The 22894-nt window shown below is 35.7% G+C and overlaps 1 protein-coding gene across 1 annotated transcript; it reads left to right on the top strand.

The window, feature by feature from the left end:
• Nucleotides 1–547: 547 nt before the first annotated feature.
• LOC144448655 (flavin-containing monooxygenase 3-like) lies at nucleotides 548–14686 on the top strand. The gene is made up of 7 exons (XM_078138933.1): nucleotides 548–678; nucleotides 9085–9534; nucleotides 10699–10754; nucleotides 10864–11040; nucleotides 12242–12461; nucleotides 13135–13393; nucleotides 14533–14686. Exons 1-7 carry the CDS (start codon nucleotides 549–551, stop codon nucleotides 14684–14686), a joined length of 1446 nt encoding a protein of 481 aa, XP_077995059.1. The 5' UTR covers nucleotide 548.
• Nucleotides 14687–22894: the final 8208 nt, after the last annotated feature.

The following is a 22894-nucleotide window of genomic DNA, read 5'->3' as shown; positions in this document are numbered from 1 at the left end:
ATAAATCGTGAAGTTTGAATTTTTAAGATGGAGCCAAATTACTGAAAATAATCAATTATGTAAATGACTCCTAAAAAATATAGGCTGTGTCAACAACCTTTACATATATTATACATCTTGTAATACGTCTTTTCTACGAAATTTGAAGTGTTTTCTTAAGATATGGCCGAATTAACGAAAATCATTAATTGTGTAATGATTCATTAGAACTTCAAGGTACATAAACATCCTTTATAGAACTCATGCGTTTTATTATTGTTAATCTACGTACTAAGTTATATGTCGTCATCTTTTATTTTTCACTTGCAACATGCATAATAATGTTCGGGGGAGGGTCAGGTTGCCCTGGCCAAACAATGACAAAACGTTTTGTCAACGGAACGCACCCCAGATATAAACACCGGAACCTCTGACCGGTTGACTGAAAAGATCTGCAAAGATGACATCATCGGTCCTCTCATTGGTCTTTCCCATTGGTCAATACGTCGCGTAAAGGCCTTATTCACTTATTCGTAACTTGTATTGCCACCAGTTGATCAACATTCAACATGTCGAGTGACACTACAAAAGGTACGCGTGTCGCCGTTATTGGTGCTGGTGTTGCTGGATTAACGGCTATCAAAAGCTGTTTGGAAGAAAACCTTGATCCAGTCTGTTATGAGAGACATGATAAACTAGGTATGTATATTATAGAGTGATAAAACTAAAAAACGCAGCTTGAATTCTTTATTACCTTGGCCAGAGCGACAATACATGATGTTTTGTATGATAAAACAGGACCCGCCCTGTTTTATCGTCGAAACATATAGTGCAAATTTGATACCTGGCCAGGTTATGAAATTAAAATTAAGTATAACTAGAACAGACGTGACTAGGTGTACTGATCCTAAAGTTAGTCTGTTTCTATAGTGGTCTGAGTTTGTTCTAGTCCTGCTTGCAGACGGTGCACGGGTCAAGATTACTGACATGATCCTCAACACCACAGAAGGGAGAGATGACTTTCTCCGTATGCAAGCAGGACTAAGTTTGTACCGACATGTACTTTACAGGTCATACGACCTTTATATCGAACCTCAGAGTGCAATGTCGGTTTGATAGTTAATTTTAGTTAGCGCTATTCATATGCAAATTAGCATTTCGCTTGCGTTAGATTTCACAGAGCCTCATTGAGTAGTCTTGCTGCTAGACGTCCTGGCTTTCTTCTGATACGATAAGCGAACGAAGTTCGCAGTGAGGACTTGCCCGGACGGATGTTCCATCCTGGATAGCGATGTTCGTTCGTGTGTCGTATTGTATCGGAAGAACATCCGAGGTCTAGCAGCTAGTCTAGTACTCAACATGACAAGTGTATTTTAGGGTGTCACAATTTGTCTTCGTCCTGCTTAACTTGCATACGGAGTAATATAAGTTGTCCGGTGTTGAGCGAAACGCGGGCACCGTCTGAAAGCAGGACTACATTTGTCCGAGTACTCCAATATCTCAGAAAGACATCATTTTGATTTTGCTTATACACCTCTCATTTCTCGGTGTAAGCTCGGACAACCCAAATCTTGTTTTGGTGGTCTGAGGTGTAAGATGATATGATGCTCCCTATATGTGGGCAAATTTCATATCTAAAAGTATCACTGGTACTAGAAAGAATTTATAACTTTCCATTTCGTAGTCATTGAAACAATAGAAAACTATTAAGATGAAGACGAGAATAGAGTTAACGTGACGCATGGAAAAAAAAGAATGGACAAGTTCTGCGCATGTTCCGTCTAACCATATGATAGAATTTAGGTAGACCAGTCATAATTGTTATTTGCGCCACAGTGCACTAGTACTGTGACATTGTTCGATCAGACAGCCACAATCTCATCACTTAGGATTAAGTGTAGTAATAGGTTGAAATCGTGATCGCTGATGAGGTGATGAGGGCGCAATTTTTTGGGTGCAGACCCATAAAATAGGATTTATTTTGTCTGTAAGTCTGTCTGTCTGTCTGCCAGCCTGGTTGAATATCGCGTGACTTTGACCTTAGACCACTATAGTGGCCTCAGCTTTCCCTTTGTATTCACAAATGCCGGCTTCAGGTTTTGAATAGACAGGATCTTCACTCCTTCATACATCACTGACTGGGACTACGCGCAGAAAAATAAACAAACTATTTTCTTTTCTTCTTCTTAAATTACAAGAGCAAGTCAGTTTATGGTAAATTCCATGGTCCCCTCTTCATTTAAGTTGAACTAGATTGAAGTACTCCCAGCAGTCATTCAAAATTTTATTCAAGATTTTTCATTTCGTAGTCATAGAAACAATGAGAAAAATAAAGACAAAGACGTGAATAAAGTTAACTTGACACATTGGACGAAAGAAGATTGGTCAAGTTCTGCGCATGTATCATCGGATAGAGTAAACGACAAAAGGAATTCATTGGCGGGTAGATCAGACTAGGATTGTTATGCGCCATACAGTGTATAAGCTTTCAATGCGAATTGTCAAGAATTCGTTGCCTCTCTTGCAGTAGTCAAACAATGTAAAATAGCACAGAGAATAACACCTGGATAACAAGACGAAAGAGATAGGGGTAAATCGATTAGGCTTTATCACCTTTTCTGTTCATTGGGTTTGGTCTGTCATCTAAGGAATCAGTAAGGGTCGCGGTATGATTAATGTGAAACAGAAGTATTGTTACAATGGCACTGGTTCGTAACCTGTAAAGGGTCGACGGATGATGATCAACATTCCAAATGTCAGGTGAGACTGCAAATGGTAGACGTGTTGTAAATATTAATAGTGGCATTGCTGGTTTAAAGTTCGTCACAAGTTGTTTACAAGAAAATCTCGACTCCGTCTGTTATGAGAGACACGATAAACTATGAATATATATTAAGTCTACGATCTCTTTTCAGAACACTTTTATACGCTCTGTTGGAAAAAAAGAAAAGATGAATCGTCCTGTTTTCTGTGTCAGAGGACCTTATTTATATACGAGGACCATTTTTTAACAAAAGCGAATATAGGCCACTTCTAATGAAAGGATTCTGCGCCTAGTAACACTGTACCACCTGAACGTTTACCAACTGTCGTGTTACATGACGAATGCTGTACTACCGTGGAAAGCCAGTTTCAGCTACATCAGACCGTGGACAAACAGAACGTATTGCAAACAGGGAGTGTACTCGTAAACAATGACAGTACCGTAGCCTGTGGGGGGGGGGGGGCCTGAGATTTTGGAAAAAAGAAAGAAAAAAGCTACTTTTTGAATACATAGCGATGTTATTAAAATCGTTATTTACGTGATGATTCTTTGCATGCGCGATTTAAATTGATGGGTCGCTAAAGTCAAAAGTGACTGTACACTGACTCCTTGCTAATATGTATCTTATATCTCTACTGTACGTTGGCTTAACTTTGAATAAAAATGTGTCCAGTTAAAAATTGTAACTTTTTGCAGTGTAGCAAATTAAAAATTCTTTGTGTGGGAAAGTACAAAAGAAGTGCGCACATGTTCTGTGCATTTTCCGCGAGTGACAGTAGTTATGGTTTACTTGGCTCTGATGATGCATACGAACATGAATTGAGATTGTTGCATATCCAATGTGCACTAAAAAGAATTGAGCAAAAGTTGACGACCATGGGAGTTATATAGTGCTCAATCTGGGGTTGAATTGTTTTTATTTTTCGCCTTCGCTACGTAGCGGATGGTAGCGAAGGTAGCAATGTAAAATGATGGTCAAATTACCAAAACATGGCCTGGGATATTAATGCTCCATAGATGTCGTAGGAACTACTTTTGCACACATGAATTAAATGGGGTATCCTTTAAATATCATCTGTTTTGTGTACTTGAATAATTGTTATTCATATGGCACCTTGAGCAGTTAGTAAGTGACGTTTTCATTATTAATGAAGTGACCTGTTAAAGCAATATTTTCTCTCAAAATCTAGTCAACTAGCATGGTGGGTGTATCGTAAGGTAAAGGTAGCGAATTATTTTTTCCAGCAAAAGTACTGAAATGTGGTAGCGACGGTAGCGGAGGGTAGCGGAATATTTTTTCCAGCAAAAGCACTGGAATGTGGTAGCGAAGGTAGCGGAAGGTAGCGGTAGGTAACGGAGGGTAGCGAAATGTTTTTCCAGCAAAAGTATTGAAATGTGGTAGCGAAGGTACGTAGCGGAAGGGTAGCGGAATATTTTTCCAGCAAAAGCACTGAAATGTGGTAGCGAAGGTAGCGGTAGGTAACGGAGGGTAGCGGAATATTTTTTCCAGCAAAAGCATTGAAATGTGGTAGCGAAGGTAGCGGTAGGTAACGGAGGGTAGCGGAATATTTTTTTCCCAGCAAAAGCACTGAGATGTGGTAGCGAAGATAGCGGTAGGTAACGGAGGGTAGCGGAATACGTTTGAGCTCGAGCACGCCAAGCAGCGGATCGCGTAAACTGTCGCGAGCGCACTAAGTGTCGATTTGCACCATGTCTATCCGTATACTTTTCTTTGTTCTTTATTCTTTTTTGGAGTCTTCCATATTTATATACACTTTTTTTTCTGCGATTATTATAAAAAAAATGTTTCATTTTTTAAAAGACCAGAAAGTGTACAAGTACATACATATAATATTTTTAATCATTCCATTTCTGGCCTTATGCCCAAAATATGTGTAGATGTAAATAATGTGTTTATTAAAATATACTATAAATAAAGAAGTATGTAAATGTTACTCATAGCTAACTTGGGCCTTTATTACTTGTATGACATCATTATCATTTTCGAGTTTCACCAGAATTGTTGCCTCATGCCCCTGATTTGATAAGAGTAGATTATGACCTCTTTAATAATGTGTGCGTGAAATGACAGGGGAACTGATTTGTTAGTTAACCTGTACTATCATTATGTAAAATGGCCATAAAACTGTTCTTATCAAATGATGGAATGTAATATAAGTCTTTGCACTTCCAACATACTGTGCCAAGTGTCAATTACTTACTTGCTCTGTTTCTAAAAGGTTCTCTTTGTCCGCGGTCTGATGTCGGCAGTTGGGCACAAACAAAAATGTTTTCATTAGTAATACTTGGAGAAGCGACGAAAATGAAATTTCAAGTGTTAGTGTATGTGCTAATTAAAAAGTCATCAATATGGTATAATCCATCGATCGACGGGTGCCATCAAGTTTAGAAATATTGCAAACATTTAAACGAGATTTAAACTGAATGCCTTCCATAAGCGTAATATTGAGATTTTTGTTCCTACACATAATATACTTGCTGGAATGCAACAATCTTGGTTATAGTAGGCTATTAGTACATGGTATACCCCTGAATTGGCAAAATGTGTGCCAAACTATAAGAAATCTGAAAGGACTTTGTGATATCAATTTTTGTATGTAGTGGAACAGGTAAAATGGCCTTTGAAATGAAATTATTCAGATTTACAGGGATACACATACAGACATACGTACATTTACCCATGCATCCAGAACAAATGTATGGATTGCTTGTTGGTATCATTTGAACATAATGAATTTTAGCTCTATAATTTTTGAAGTCCCAGTGAAAGTTAGTTGTCGAAAAAGTTGTTCAAATGTCCGCTACCTATTCTCAGTACAGGAAAGCTTGACTCGACTTCACTCGGCCTTCGCGATCCCCTACATACCTGCGATATGTACACTAGTTTCCATGGCAAATAATAAACACAATTCAAACTGTCCTAACATTGCTAGTGCACAGAAAGTTTACATACTTTATGGTAAGCATGATACCGGTCTATACTTTGAATTTCGTGATGCACGCCACAATGAGGTGAATTTCCATGCCTCACAATTTCCTTTGGTTTCTCGAAATATAAAAATCAGATCTAGACAGAAACTTATCGATATATATTTCGATATACCTATCAATACAAGCAACCCGTATACTTTGAACGGTCTAGAACAAAGCCAATCAGTATCGGAAAATTGGGGAAAATTTGACCCAATTAAAACACTGAGTACACTGCCCAACAGTGCAACACAGTAACAACATTTTCTTATCTCATTTGCATTGTTGTGATAATATGTTAATACGAAAAATGCACGCGTTCTGGCACCAAACTCGCACTTAGGGAGCCGTCATTATTTATGGCCGGGGGGTGGTCGGAGAAATGATAATGGAAAATTTAAAAATATGGGTACCCCCCCCCCCATTCTGCTAAAATAAAAATAATAACCCCCCCCCCCATCTGACATGGTAATTTTGAGTGACCCCCCCCCCCCTCGCACATACACACAACACAAATTACATATATTAATATAATAATGTGATGTGTTTTTAGAAGGCAGTGACTCTTTAATTCAAAAAATGTGAATCATATTTTTGGATGGAATAATTACTCAAAATAATTATATAAAAAACATGTAATTATGTTACAATTGTCCAAACATTTTCTGTTCAATTGTCCTAAATAATTCCATTACACTACATGTATGTTAGTTCTGTTGACTATACATCTAAGTAACACTTTTAAAGTTTACTATTTTCACATTTTCTAAACAGAAACTATATTGAGATGTGGTACATAAAATTACAAAATAAACTGCCTTTACAGTCATATAAAAAATATGTTAAAAATAAACTGGAGTATTTACAAAATAGGAGAAAATGGTGTTGACTGTTGGTAGATAGTCAATGTTTTTTATTGGGAGTATGTATACTGGTTCAAAGCATTCAACCAAGAGTCAGCCCTTCTCCCACCTCTTGTCACAACTGTAGACTCGGATGGAATTGTACTCATTCCAAAGCCACTGTCTTCACTGTCACTGTCACTACTATCACCGAGATTACAGATTACCACATCATTGTCATCATCATTATCATCATTATCATCATCATCATCATCATCATCATCATCATCATCATCACTATCATCTGTCTCACTGTCACTCTCAGCACAGTTTCTAACTGTTTGTGTGATAATCTATTTACAGTCGAGGTTAAATAAGTTTTGATGAGAAGACTTGCTGTCTAGCGACTCCTCATGCATGCTTTCAGAAACAGAAACACACGCGAGTATCCAACGAAGTGAAAACAAGATTTTAAATTTCGAAATCGTGAAGAGATCTTATGAACTTATGTCAGTGATGAATTCTCCAGCATGATTGCTTGCAGATGCGATCTTATGGCCAACTACAACATGTAATGTGAAGCTTTTATAGAACATTGTAGCATAGCTCTCACCATAGAAGTTTTAAATGCCAAGAAAAAAGAAGGAATTGTTACTGGTCAGTGCGCATCACTAAAATACTCCCACTTTGATCTTTTTTCCCCGTTTTTTCCAGCCAATGCAGTCTGCAGATCCATGGGAAAACACAAAATATCTATACCTACGTTAATTGCTACTTCAGTAAAGACAACTGCAGAACTAATCATGAACAATTGATAGTGCAAAAAAAAAAAGTTTTACAAAAATTCACGTCCTCGCACCACTTTAGACAACCTATCCTGACCAAAAAATGCTTTTCTTTTTGTGGCCTATAGATGTAATCACCGAAATATGCCAATAACATATTAAAACTAAAAGCAACATCAATAATATTTTCAGGATAGATGCGCTTTGGTATTGCAAATGTACGTACCAAATTATATTGAATTTCTTGATATTGCCAAATTATCGAAAACCATTAATTACGTAAATTGCTCATTAATATTAATGGAATGTTTACTAAAACCTAACCAGTTCTTGCCATTACCCTACGGAACATGTGTACCAAATTTCGTTTGAATTGAATCAGTCGTTTTTTAGAAAATGGTGAGACCGACAGACAGACAGACAGACAGACAGACAGACACACACACACACACACGCACACACACACACGCACACACACACACACACACATACACACACACACACACACACACACACACACACACACACACTTTTCACCCCTAATATATAACCTTCCTTACGGAAGGTAAAACTGTCCACCAAATACAAACTCACTTTGAGTGGCACAATACGACTGAATTTAAACAGTCTAGGTTCTTTGAAGTAGCAATTAAAGTCAGAATAAAACTGTGAACCCTTTGTTTCATTAAACGCCTCTCATTTTAACCATGACATATTTCTACTCAACTAATTTCTGTAGTATTTGAACGTTTACAGTTTCTTCTATGCATACTCAGAAAATACTTATTGTATGCTTTGCAAACTCCACGCCTAGACAATAATAGAGTGATGTTTAGTTATAATGTGTTGCCATTGTACACGACTGATGAATGATATAAAGTGGCCCAAGCTGGTCACTGAATGAAGACAAACAAACTACAAACAGTTATTTATATAGCCATGCACAAATCCAAGTTGAACCAAACAAATATGTAATTTATACCCTGGTCGTTCTACGTCACAACAACGCGCGTCTACGTCATAACTACGAGTGTGTACGTCATAATTGGTTCTACTGGGTCCGAAATATGAGGCTAAACGTTCACATTTGCCATTACTATCTCCGATTTCTCTTTGGTATTACTGACGCTGGTATAATTATAGAATTCTCCAAAATGTTCTTCCTTCAGTCTGAAAATGGAAGTGACCTAAGGGTTTTGTCACTAAGACTCTAGTGATTGTCAACAAAACAACGTATTGTTTTTCTTTTATATTTAAAATAAAAGCATTTTGAAACAATACAGGTGACGTTCATCTTTGTAACTGCAACATACATGTAGTATTTTATAAAACTAAAAAAAATGTTATTGTATGTACCGGATGTGATTTCTAAATAATATTGAGTAAACCCAATAATAATAAATTTAGGGTTTTTTTGTATTTCCCACACTGCATTAGTCGATGACTCTTTTAATGAATCAAATTACTTATGCATGGCTATCTTTCCATATATGGCAATGTGACAGATGCATACAAATAGTAGACCTGACGTAGTGATTATTTGTGATCATCCGGTCATGTGAAAAAGAACTTTAAAACAATATTATAAATCTCTTAATTTTGGTAATGACTTTGAACAAAATTGACTTCCCGAAGCTACGGAGACAACCTGTGTCAACTAGACAAAAATGACATTCGGGTTTCGATGCTGCAAATACCTGTACTTCTACTTTTGATATTACAGGTGGTTTATGGAACTATGCCGACGAGCTCCGACCAGGGCAGGGTGCTGCGCTATATAAATCTATTGTAACCATCTTTAGTCGGGAAATGCTGACGTTTTCGGATTTCCCATTCCCTAAGGAATACACACCGTTTTTCCCTCACTCTAAAGTATTACAACACATAAATAGTTATGCAAGTAATTTCGGCCTGGATAAATATATCACGTTCAACACCAGCGTTACAAACATCGGGAAAAGTAAAGTCGGTAAATATTGGAAGGTGATTCTGAAAAATGAAGATGATTCAGTGAGCGAAGAATACTTTGATTACGTCATGGTATGTATTGGGATGTTTAATAAACCGTTTACACCTGATTATCCTGGATTAGATACATTCCATGGAATCAAGATTCATGCCAGTGAATATCGAGACCCTGAAAAGTTTAGAGGCAAGAGAGTTGTGGTCGTAGGTAAGTCCAAAGTGAACATATAATTGATCCAGCGATTGATTGATTGATTGATTGCTATTGATCGCGATTGATTACAATTGATTGATTGATTGATTGATTGATTGATTGATTGATTGATTGATTGATTGGTGATTGATTGATTGGTGATTGATTACAATTGATTGATTGATTGATTGATTGATTGATTGATTGATTACAATGGATTGATTGATTGATTGATTGATTGATTGATTGGTGATTGATTACAATTGATTGATTGATTGATTGATTGATCGATTACAATTGATTGATTGATTGATTGATTGATTGATTACAATTGATTGATTGATCGATCAATTGATTGATTGATTGATTGATTGATTGATTGATTGATTGATTGATTGATTGATTGATTGATTGATTGATTGATTGATTCGTTGGTTGGTTGGTTGGTTGATTGATTGATTGATTGATTGATTGATTGATTGATTGATTGATTGATTGATTGATTGATTGATTGATTCGTTGGTTGGTTGTTTGGTTGGTTGGTTGATAGATAGATTGATTGATTGATTGATTGATTGATTGATCGATCGATTGAATGATTAATTTTTAATGAGGTGAAATGAAACTTATTTTTTGTGATATTGATCAAATAACAAATTGATTATTGTGGTGATATAAGTTTTTTCGTCTTTCGCTGGCTAATTTTATCTCTTCCAGCTGTGTATAATTTATGCATGTATGTTTGCATGTATGTATGTATGTATGTACGTATGTTTGTGCGTGTATTTGTATTTGTGTGTGTATATGTATGTATGTATGTATGTATGTATGTATGTATGTATGTATGTATGTATGTATGTATGCATGCATGCATGTACGTAAATGTATGTATATATATATATATGTATGTATATGGACATATATACATACCTGTGCTTCTGCCGTGTGTATGTGTACACTTATATTTATGCTAGTACTAGTGTAAGTGTGTTTCTAAAATAATTTAAGTGATTAAAACATTTAAGTGACACTTATATTGTTGAAAGATTGATACTTAAGGTTGAAGTTGTACTTTGAATGTCTCGTATCCTAAGCATGCAAAACTTGCAGAAGGGGAAAAGTCATAGTTAAGAAATGCAATGTTCTATCTATATTTTATCTTTTTTACTCTTGCAATAGGAGGAAGTCACACCGTAGGTGAGATTTCGTGTGAAATTGCGAAGACTGGTTCTGAGGTAAGCTAATTTGAATATTTGATATATTAGTTGTGGTTAAAAGTAACTGAATACAATAGGTACATTTTTATCATGCTTTGAAACCAGAAATCTAAACTCCTCTCCACAGGTATACCTAAGTTTACGTTATGGTACCAACTCTGTCTCACGTATCATAAATGGCGTCCCATGGGATATGATGACATTTACAAGATCAAACTTCAGGAAATCTCCATCAAAGTTTGCAGCATTAATGGAGAGCAAGTTTAAGACAAGGGTTGCTGATTATCAGTTGTTTGGATTACAGGTAAGTTATCAATCGTGCTTTTTTGCTGTGTATATAAGCTTTGTAACTCGATAAGTGAAAGTACTTAAATAAAACCCCATTCCAGTATAATGTTGATATCGCTGTATACCTTCTATAACATTACAATTGTCTTCAGGCATTGTTAGAACAGTTGATTGCATAGTAGGAATTTCCTGAACTTTGTTTTATACATATCATAAATTACTTAATTTGGTGGTTTAGTATTTATATGTAAATACTGGGTTTGAGTTCAGGCAATTGTTAGTGGTTGTGAAGAGAGATTCAATGGGTACATTAATGTGAGTACCTTTTAAATATGCAGTAAAAACTACACATAAACATGTCTAAATTCACCTTTTGCCCCTTTTAACCCAAAAGACTTTACATTTAATCATACTGTAATGTACACATCAAAACTGATGTGATAATGTTTTTAGAGCTGTGTAAATGCAAATAGCCACAGTTACGAATACGTAATGTGTCGGTAATCTGACACAAATTGACAGGCACTTGTGTTGTGTAATTTCATTCAAGTGGTTATTCGTTAATATTCAACTGTATTTAGAAATTGATTAAATTATGTTCACTCCAAAACCTGAGCATTAAGTGGTCAATAAGCATGTCATTCATTGATTTATACACCAGATCAGCCCCTTCTGGAGTTAGAAAGCTGTTGGTGATAATTTCAAATTCAACACAGATATATGCTTACATTGCCTTGAGCTTTGGCTTTTCGGGGAATTATCTAGCATGAACTCTCTGGGCTGCCTTTTCCTACAATGGTTAGTCCTGCTATAGGAAGGAAATGTGAAGCTGCCAAATATGTGTGTGCCAAACGACTTTTTGAAGACTCCATGCTTTTTATAAGTGGCCAAGATTCACGAGGTTAGACTGACAATTTTCACCAACCTAGCTAGAAAGCCAGATTTTAAAGTTTAAGCTTGGCTTATATTTCCATGGTTTAAGTAAGCCTGAATTACCCACACCTCTCACTTCCGCCCGAACCCAACGTGCAGAAGCCGATATTCCCATTGGAGTATGGGTAATCCAGACCAGATAAATCGTGCAGCCATTTTTAAAAGAGATATCCCCAACTTATTAGGATCCTTTCTGTAAAACCCATTGTGTTCATACTTTTTGATACAAGATATCAACTTCGGGTGAAATATGTTGTGTGTTCAAACATTTTTGTATCCCACAGTGCACACAGTCAGTACTGGAAACCAAATCAATGATGATAAATGATGAAATTCAAGACCGTATCGTCCAGGGACAACTTACACCAGTTGTTGGTATTGAAGACGTTGAAGGGAACAACTTTAAGTTGAAAGACGGCACTATCTTGGAAAACATTGACGCGGTGGTTTTTGCAACTGGTTATAAATACTCAATACCTGTTATCGACCCATCATGGCTATATGGTAATTTGTAATTGTTGATTATTTTTTCCACATTTAGTTAGAGAAACAACCAAAGGAAATTGCAAGATAACAATTGCAACATAAAACATAATTTTAATGTAAAGTAAATAAGCTCTTAGGAGTCATTAATATTCTGATCGCATATGATAAATATTCATCTCTACTAAGGCAAGGTGCATGAGGCAATGATGTTCCACTGACGGAACCATAAAATCAGATGTAAAAATAGTTTCAATTTGGTACTTTTGGCAACCCAGTGAAAAGCATGTGATATAAAATCATGGAATTACTTTCCAGAACCCAAAGTTTAATGAAATACCTTATTTCCTAGAGTGACGGTCCCCTTTATTGTTTTCTGCGCTTCTTTTTTTTCTCAATAACTTTCGTTTGCTGGTGGTGAAATTCTAGAGCAATGAATACTGCGGATAGATGTCAACACGTGAAGGGTTTATGTGTGTAGCATAGTGATGTAATTTAGCATCAACAACTACTATTACTTACAGTCTAGAACTACTAGAGGGGAGATATAAGTATGGTCTGTCTAGAGGACTCATCTCCGACGTCAAGAGCTATCGAAGACACTAATCAGTGATGTAGGCAGGCTAGCTAAGGTTGTAAAATAAATTTTAGTATGGTCATTTTTATCTTAGTGTTGTATTTTTCACTTTACTAGATGACTCTAAGCAAGTCAACCTGTACAAGTACGTGTTTCCCGTACAACTGGATAATCCAGAAAGGTTGGCTGTGATTGGTTTGATGTCTTTACCTGCTTCAGCATGGCCAGTATTGGAAATTCAATCAAGATGGGCCAGCAGGGTCTTCACTAAGAAAGCAGTGTTACCTGAAAAAAGACGTATGATGGAAGATATTGAACAGAACCCAAAATACACCGGAACAAAATACCAACTGGTAATTAGGCATCTATATCGCTTGTAAATTTGTACAATGTAAGACAATTAATATCTGATATCGTTGTCACATGAATTATAATTAGACATTCTGATTATTCTTCGATTATCTCAAGCAAGACGTTTTGCATTTAATATATTCCTTATGGTAACAATTGAATATGTAGAGATGTACTTTCACAATACGAAAAGTCAAATTTACCCACCTTTACCCAACCTTTATCCTACCTGTGACCCACCTAATCACCATCTCTGTCAAGGGGTAGTACAAGACGCAGTACCACTTTTGACTGTCTACAACCCCCAGGTGAGAGATCACCGGGGGTAAATTAAGTCAAAGGTGGAACTTCGTCTCATACTCACCACATTTACACATCCTCTGCTAAAGATTTACCCCGGTGGAAAGATATGGTCAAATATGACTTTTCGTATAGTGTTTTATCTGTGAACTTTGAACTTGTGTGACTTTGAACTTTTATCCTTTTTCTGTATTCCTTTCACCTTTTTAGATTTGTGCAGCGCCTTTGAGCAATTCCAATCTGTTATACTGGCGCTCTATAAATGCTATTATTATTCAATATTATTATTATGTAGGCCTAGGGATGACAGGATGTATGTAGGATGTATATGAGGGCGAATAGGTGTATGTATGTATGTATGTATGTATGTATGTATGTATGTATGTATGTATGTATGTATGTATGTATGGATGGATGGATGGATGGATGGATGGATGGATGGATGGATGAATGTATGTATGTATGTATGAATGAATGTATGTATGTATGTATGTATGTATGTATGGATGGATGGATGTATGGATGGATGGATGGATGGATGAATGTATGTATGTATGTATGAATGTATGTATGTATGTATGTATGTATGTATGTATGTATGTATGTATGTATGTATGTATGGATGGATGGATGGATGGATGGATGGATGAATGTATGTATGTATGTATGAATGTATGTAAGTATGTATGTATGTATGTATGTATGTATGTATGTATGTATGTACGTATGGATGGATGGATGGATGGATGGATGGATGGAGGAGGTTAATATTTAACTCGTCTTATGAAATTTTCCGAGAAAAATTTGCATACCAGAATTTACTTATACTAAATTGTTTACAGGTTATGCCTTATCCATATGAAGAAGAACATATGCATTTGAGTATGGTCCAATGGTTCCTTATTGGTATCGTTTACAAGGTCCTGGTGCATGGTCTGGTGCAAGGGATGCAATCCTGAATGTCTGGGAGAACACCAAGTATCCTACAAGGCGTTATCGTGAAAATGCAGGAAAGTAAACCCACAGTAGCTGTAACAACTGTTAATGTTTATGGAATATATGTTATTCAGCTTGACCAAAAATGGGGTTATAGAGGCACAGACTGAATTAAGCTTTGTTATATCAAACATAAGCCAAAAATAAGGAATTTTTACCCTTGTCATTCTATGTTACAACAACGGGCGTCTATGTCACTTGGTGGTCTGAGGTCACGACAACGCGTGTCAAGGTCACTGGTTCTGCTGTATCCGAAATATGAGTCAAAACATTCGAAATTGCCATTACTTTCCCCGATTTTTCTTTGGTATTATATTATTCTTCACTCATTTTATTTTTCTTCATAAAGCCCGAAATACAATGACCTATCTAAATAATAATGACCTAATGGTTGTCACTACTACTCTAGCGGCTCATAGTGACATAGACCCCTTAGGTCACTTGTTTTTCCTTTGCTGAACGATGAAAATTGTTTTGGAGTAACATCTGAATACATTTTTTACTCAAGTGAAAATACTTAAATAAAGCCTTGATTACACTATTATGCATAATGTTAATAAAGATACATGCCTTCTATAACATAACACTAATGATTTTTTAGAAAAAGAATTCTAATTCAATTTTTTCTGCAATTCTTGAATGTGATGTAAAATTGATTTCAAGCATTATATATTCAACGATATGGGCAAAAGCCAAAATTAGATGAGAGGTTCTTTGAAATGAAACGTCAATGGAGGTCGTGGTGAGGGATCGGTTGGTTACAACTTTAAAACGCCAGTATGCTTGTAATGGTTATTGAAAGTGAACAGAAATATTGGAAACAGAACAATTTTAGCCTAAATATTTTATTCTAGACCCTTTTTATATATAAAATTGTCGGTTCTACAACAGACAAGTAAGAAACAGGTTGGCAATGGACCCTCTCCCATTATCCAAACATAGCCCCGAGTAAACATTACTCCATTGTCATGGAAATAATGTTCAACCCTGCCGAGTTCAATTATAATCTGGTATAAATCAACAAACCTCATGATACTATGCGATATTTCACTGGGAAGGTTTGCTATTCTACTGACGGGAGCGTCGTGAGAAATTTGGATATGCAACACTGGTGAATGTCTCCTGTTTTACCCTGGTCTTGGCTTACATGAACCGATGGTTTTGCTAAGGCAAGGGAACTCATCAAATTTCAAAGTTAAATCATCAAATGTAACAGATATCGGCATTTGAATTCTCATGTAAACTTGAAGCTGACTCAGATCAAAGATTGTTGACATGTAAACACACACCGTCTCGGGTTGTCGACCGACGCTACATAATTTCATAAACATGTGTTTGGCATGATGCAGGTAATTTTCCAGACGTAGACACAACGGTGGGGAACTTCGGTCAATTGATCGGGGGGAACCCTGGTAACATGTACCGGCTTACAGACCTTGAAAAAACACAGATGTACATATACAATTTTCAAGCTAGATGCTTCCACGAATATATGTACATTCATCACCCATGTCAAAATGCACACACAAGCTGCATAGACCCTCATGTAAACGTCTGAAATAGTATGACTATGGAATGAAATATCTATTTTTCAGACAAAAATCCAAGTGGGTAGGACGAAAATCCATAAGTGTGAATTGCTATGGAGCCATAGAACACAACTTGACCTCTCATCAGATTTTGTCATACTTATTCCATATTTCTGCACTTTTCAATCAAATATGCTCATTATATATTCATAATTTTAACATCCCAAACAAGCAAGTTTTCAAAGGCAATAAACTCACTCGATTTTAAAGCTGTTCCCGCAGAAATTATCAGCTTCCAGTTGAAAATAACGCTATCGGACCTTTGACCCTTGCTGATAACACAGTGTTGTTTAAACAACAAAACACCGATAGTAACTGAAGAGGGACTTCAGCAACTTTCGGTGTAACGTTGAAACACAAGAGACCCTTGCAGGTGCCTGAGGTAAGGAGCTAATCCCCAAATTAACACTTTCAAACAATACCCGTTGCTAATCTATTTCTTACTTGTCTGTGGTTCTACTAACCATTGGAGGATATATAGTTTAGTTGCTACCCTGTCAATCCAGGGTTTGGCTTACTTTGATAGATAAAAACGAAAGCTTATGTTACATCATGTTGATATAAGCTGTTTAACTGTACTCACAACCGGATGACATTTTGATGACTTCCAGAAGCTTGCATTCTGGAGACCACTTTTCAGGACTTCCAACATTAACCTTATTTTGCTTACAGGGTGATTATATCTGCATAACAGACAGGCGGCTAACACTACCACATCGAACAATAATAATTTTAATTTCTGTCATTGGTAATAAACCGACCTCGATTTCCAGAGTCATGTCTAGTATACATTGTCAAATGTGTCATCCATAATAGTAATACACATGCAAGTCTTATTTAGTATATGGTTTTCTCAAACTCTGCCATTTGCCATTGCAAATATGGCGTAGCGTTTTAGTATAGAAAGCAAGCATTGTACGAATTAAAACTAAATCCTGTAAGTAAAAGTTTATACAAAATAGTCAACAGAACAGGAAGACTGAGATATACAATTATATATTACATATGATGTATGTTTGTTTTGCTTATGTCATCATAGAAACGCTAACGTTTTTGTTAAATGCTTTTTGTTATAACTCAAAAAAGGTGAATTATCAAATGTTTAAGTTTCTTATTCAGATTGTGATCCTTGTTTCTATAGTAATAGGAAAATCTAACAATAAATACGATCATGAACGTTTTCATGTTTTCATAATGATTTAATTGATACTGTCTATCTGTTTGTATGTATGTATGTATGTATGTATGTATGTATGTATGTATGTATGTATGTATGTATGTATGTGTGTATGTGTGTGTGTCTGTCTGTCTGCCTGTCTGTCTGTCTGTCTGAATGACTGTCTGTCTGTCTGTCTGTCTGTCTGACTGACTGTCTGTCTGTCTGCCTATCTACATATGTCTGCAAATATCATACAACAACGGTACAAGTAGGAAGGAAATATATAAGTTCTCTTGTGGCAAATAGTTTATTTCCAGGAGTGGACTCCCCCTTAAAGAACATGTTCTATCGAAGTGCAAATGTTCAGTTATAAAGTCGATACACATATCAAACACAGGAGGGCGACATTTAATACCGAATATTGGAGGACGGCTGACGGTGCTGTCGTAACTACCATTTTGTCTTACAAAGTAAAGATGAGCAATTTTGTTAGTAAATAAATCGTGGTATTTACTTCTCAGTTTACAAAAACCTAATGATTTCTTGCAATTAGACAACCGTGAATGAGGATGAGACAGTGTTGACCATACAGGCTTTAGCTTGTGGTCGGAAAGACACGTAAGGTTACGTAAGGTAAGATTGACCGTCAGCTATTGAACATCGGTTTGAAATTCCCTGCCTTGATGATGTGGATGAAAGGCAGTAAACATACATAGTAACCACCGAACTGATAAACACGTAAGGTGCATTTTTAAGGCAGACAAGAAGGCAGTGCTTATTAGAAGAACTTATGTTGTCATACTCAATAAACCTCGGAACAGGCACATTTCCCAGTATGTAGAACAATTGAAAATTGTTTCACCCTATAACCAATGGTTGTTAGGCAATTACAGTAAACACAAAAGGTTGTGTTTTTGTTTGAAAAGTATGACGTTTGTTTTCAAGAATACTGATAGTTTATGAGAAGAGAGATTGGTAAATATGAAAATAAACTGTGTAATGATAAGCATATTACACAATCATATCAACTAAACAGACAACCACGGGATTCTATAGTTGAATTTATAATGCTTTTATTGATACCAACACCACAATGAAGAAGACATGAAATAAACCCATCACCAATACAATGTTGTTGGGGTTTTTTTTGAAATATTTGAAACACTTAAATGTAAAATGTAGTTGGTATTTATGGTTAAACTTGATGTATTAACAGCCACATTAAACCGCTTTATATATTAACACTCATTACAATGAATACTTTCCTTCAAAGAGTAGCACACTACATTTGTTAGCATAATATGAACTGCACAAAACTAGTCTGAGACATTGAAAATGTGTCAATAGTGTATGAATGAATATGACAAAATCCATATGTTGGGTTAGTTGAATTTCATACTCAGTGTTTATTGCATTTATCTGATTGTCCCAAACACATAGTGGTTTATTAGTTAGAATAGTTGACGGAAGGATAATAATTAATTATAATCACTCATTTCTGTTGATGATACTCGCTGGATGTGTCCTTTAATACAATGGTATGACCATTAAACCTGTTTATTTTAATTTCGACTGTAAAACGTTGATTCACGTGTATTGAAGCTTTCTCTTCAAAGTTTAAGTGGAATATCTGAATTTTTATAGCAACATCCATTGTAGACGTCCTATTAAAGTTGTACAACTTATTTCAAAAGTAAATGATAATATTTGAAATGCCAAGATGGAGGATAAAGTAATAACGTGTTTAAACGAAAAGATTCGCTGCTATTAAAAGCGAAGTTATATATAATTGAGAAAACGAAGAAAAAAATTCTCCGCGGTTCACTTGATTTCGTCCCAAAATCTGTAGAGTCTGTTTTTGTTAACTTTGGCAAATGGCCGATATTATGAATGTATAACTATATCAATAAAATGGGGGTATTATCACTGTGTTGAATTGTGACTCGCAGAGATCTTCCTTGAATTGTGTCGTTTAACGGTGTCTTGTTTATGTTGCCAGTATTAAGATGTTTGGTTTCTTCACTTGTCGCAGCTGTAAAGAAATTAAAATGAAGTTCAGAGAAATTCTTGATTTCATTTACTTACATAATATTGGCGGCAAAATTTTAAATGCATGAATGGAGAGTTGTAGAATCATTTAATATTTAGTGTCATTACCACTTCATCAATGACTTCAATTTAAGTTTGACTTCATGCAAATACAATTATATATAGTATTATATTCGGATGTTTGAAAAGTACATTTTTATATGGATAAAAACAACAACGACTAGCGACGATTCACTAAAGACTGAAGTATCATGAATGATATCTGTAGATTTTGAACGCCAGGCATCTACATACTACAACACCAGAGTGACTATAGAGTCTCAATTTGGCGGCACGTATAAGCATACAAAATGATACATATTATATCAATGTGAACACAAAGCAATACTAGCATCACTGTCGAATGAAACAAGGAAGATCAAAACACAACTTTTTGTGTGTTCACAGTGCGATAAAAACTAACGTTCCATGTGCGTGTCTGCGCGTTATCAGTGCCTGGATTTTGTTGATGTAATTCTCAACAATGAAAGGGTGTGTGAGGTGTGAACAACATCATGTTGCCTAACTAAAACTCTATAGTCTCTCTGGTTTGGTAGTACCATTGTTTAAAGTATTAGTTGACATAAAAACTTACCCCTTTCCTGGAGTAGAAGTGAATGGCCCGTGGGTTACGATTGTTTGACTAGATCCATCGACTCTATTTAGAGATTCTCGTCGTTGTGGATTGTTGGTACAACCCTGTGGATAGTAAGTGATGCAATATCGATATAAACATTTCAACACGAATGTTGTTATTGAAGCCTCCATTGCATTGCAAAGAAAGTATGATACACACACACACACACATTATATATATATATATATATATATATATATATATATATATATATATATATATATATATATATATATATATATATATTTACTCGGTGAATATCAATATGCTAAGACAGTGCTCTATACCGCAGTGGCAGAGCGCAAAACCACCAAAACTATATATATATATATTATATATTGTTTCTTTATATATATATATATATATATATATATATATATATATATATATATATATATATATATATATATATATATAATGTTGTAATATTTTGTTAAAATTGAATATCTTGGCAACATTATTAATTGTTAAATATCACCTTCAGGCGTCTGATCTTAAGACAAACTTAAATTGATTTGCAAGCGGCCAATTATACATCCATGCATATCGTATGTGTTGTTGTAGATCACATTCTAAGTCGTTATACCATTGCTGAGGCAAAAAGATGTCATAATTCACTAACACACAAATTCGTATATGAGTGGCTCATTACAGAGTCAAGCCATTAGCTAAGGAAGTGGGGTTTCTTATCTTTCTTATCACTGCATAATGTTTGGCAATATTTACAAATGTGATAAAGCACTATTACATAATACATCAGGCAAGGCTAAGCTCAATATCTAAGTGTGAAGCCCCTTATGTCATATCAGTTGTTATCAGTTTTACTGACCCATTATCAGTGACACTGCGAATAGCTTTAGAGATGCAAACAATTTTTATGACACCCGACTTGCTGGTTCACCAAGTCGGGGAAGTTGCACTCGAATTGCTAATGCAAAGAATCCGTCATGTGGAGAGATTGTCAGTAAACTGACTACATACCAGATCACATGGTGTTCCAACATCATTTATCCTACACAACACAACAGAGCAATGGAGGTACAGATCAATATCTTGGTCAACCGTTATGTTGTCCCCATTAGCAAGATCGTAGACGTCAATACCATAATGTTTCTCCAATTCATTAGTGGGTGAAACGTCGTATTCAAACACATAGTCAGGTACAAGGCAACTGAAAAATAAATGCAGACGTGGATTATTCATTAGGTTATAAATGTGTTTGTAATCTGTTACATCAATCTTCAATCGAATAAGACTATCAATACCTTTATAAGCAACATTCTTCTATTCTACATTGGTTTCATATTTAAAGTTGCACTCTAGTTGCAACTGGGCTATTTTAAGAAACCGTTTTACTCAATATATTTACTTCTCAATTGTTCTCAACAAATAGATTAGGAAACTTGCACACAAAATGTAATCGCTTATGAGACACGCCATTACAGAATACTTGACGATTGCTGTGAAAGAGTATGACCTAGCTTGTGTATCCATGAATATTGAACACCTAATGAGAACTACTATGTATAGGTATCGAGGCAAGTCAAACTAATATGGATACATATTCGAAACCAAGTTTTCCAAAATGGAACCTGTCACTACAATAGTTACTGATAAAAATCACGTATAATTAACAGGCTTAGGTACAATGTTTTTTTCTTTATAAGGCGCAACAATTTTAGAGAATGAAGATTTGGTTGTTTTATGAACAAAAATCCATGTTGCAGCCAGTGCAGGTAACTGTATCAACGTATGAATACAAGACTTGTTTGTTATTTCAATCTATGTAAATATTGTGGATGTGAATTCTATGAGGCGAATACAGTCATGTTAGGTAATTCAAGTAACTAATATAGGATCATTGATTTGCAAAAATTGACTTTCAGGTTAACCATTCGAGTTTGCTTTAAGCTAATACAATTTGAATTTATATTTAAAGATGGTGTCTACTTCAAATTTAGTCTACTTCCAAATAAAAATATAACTGAAGAAGTATACATACCCATCAGTGATATAATAATATTTAGGATTCCCAGGATCGTTACTCATTGAGATGAAGCAGTTTTTCACAAGCATTTCCAAAAGGTCGTCGTCGTTGTCAACAGTGATACCAAAATATATCAAGGTTCCATCACAGATTTCAACAGGGAAGTCAGTAGCCGGGTCAAGGGGAGCAGTAAAGGACTCATTGGTGTAGAGAGTTGCTGACGTATTGTAGGTACCAAATCCCATGTAGTGAATAAGGATATCACTGTAAGAGGTTGAAAAGGACAGATATTACAAAGTATAACAATCTGTAACACGTCACATATTAACGCAATTTAGTAGTCTAATTTACAAAAACTAACAAACCAAATCAAACAATACAACAAACATCTGCAAACAACGGACGGCAAATAAAGCAACAACAACAACAACAACAACAACAACAACAACAGCAGCAGCAGCAGCAACAATAACAACATCAACAACATAAACATATGTTGAGCTCATAACATGTTTTTGGCAGAAAGAAACCTAGTCAGACTGCATACTAAATAGTAATCTACACGTACTACTAAAAATAAGTGGCTTCAATTGCACTCGCCATGGACTGGGGATGGCATAAATGAATTTAATGTTACTTACCAAGGATTGGTGATGATGTGAATGGCTTCAAGATCATACTGCAGTGGATAAACACAAGTCATTTCAGTTACCTCTGTTCCTCTATTAGAGTAAACCATGTTCGTGTAGCTGATGTTGTTGCTGTTCGGT

The sequence above is a fragment of the Glandiceps talaboti genome, chromosome 17 (assembly GCF_964340395.1).
Source record: "Glandiceps talaboti chromosome 17, keGlaTala1.1, whole genome shotgun sequence".
Classification (NCBI taxonomy): Eukaryota; Metazoa; Hemichordata; class Enteropneusta; family Spengelidae; genus Glandiceps; species Glandiceps talaboti.
This window is presented reverse-complemented; position numbering and strand designations above follow the sequence as displayed.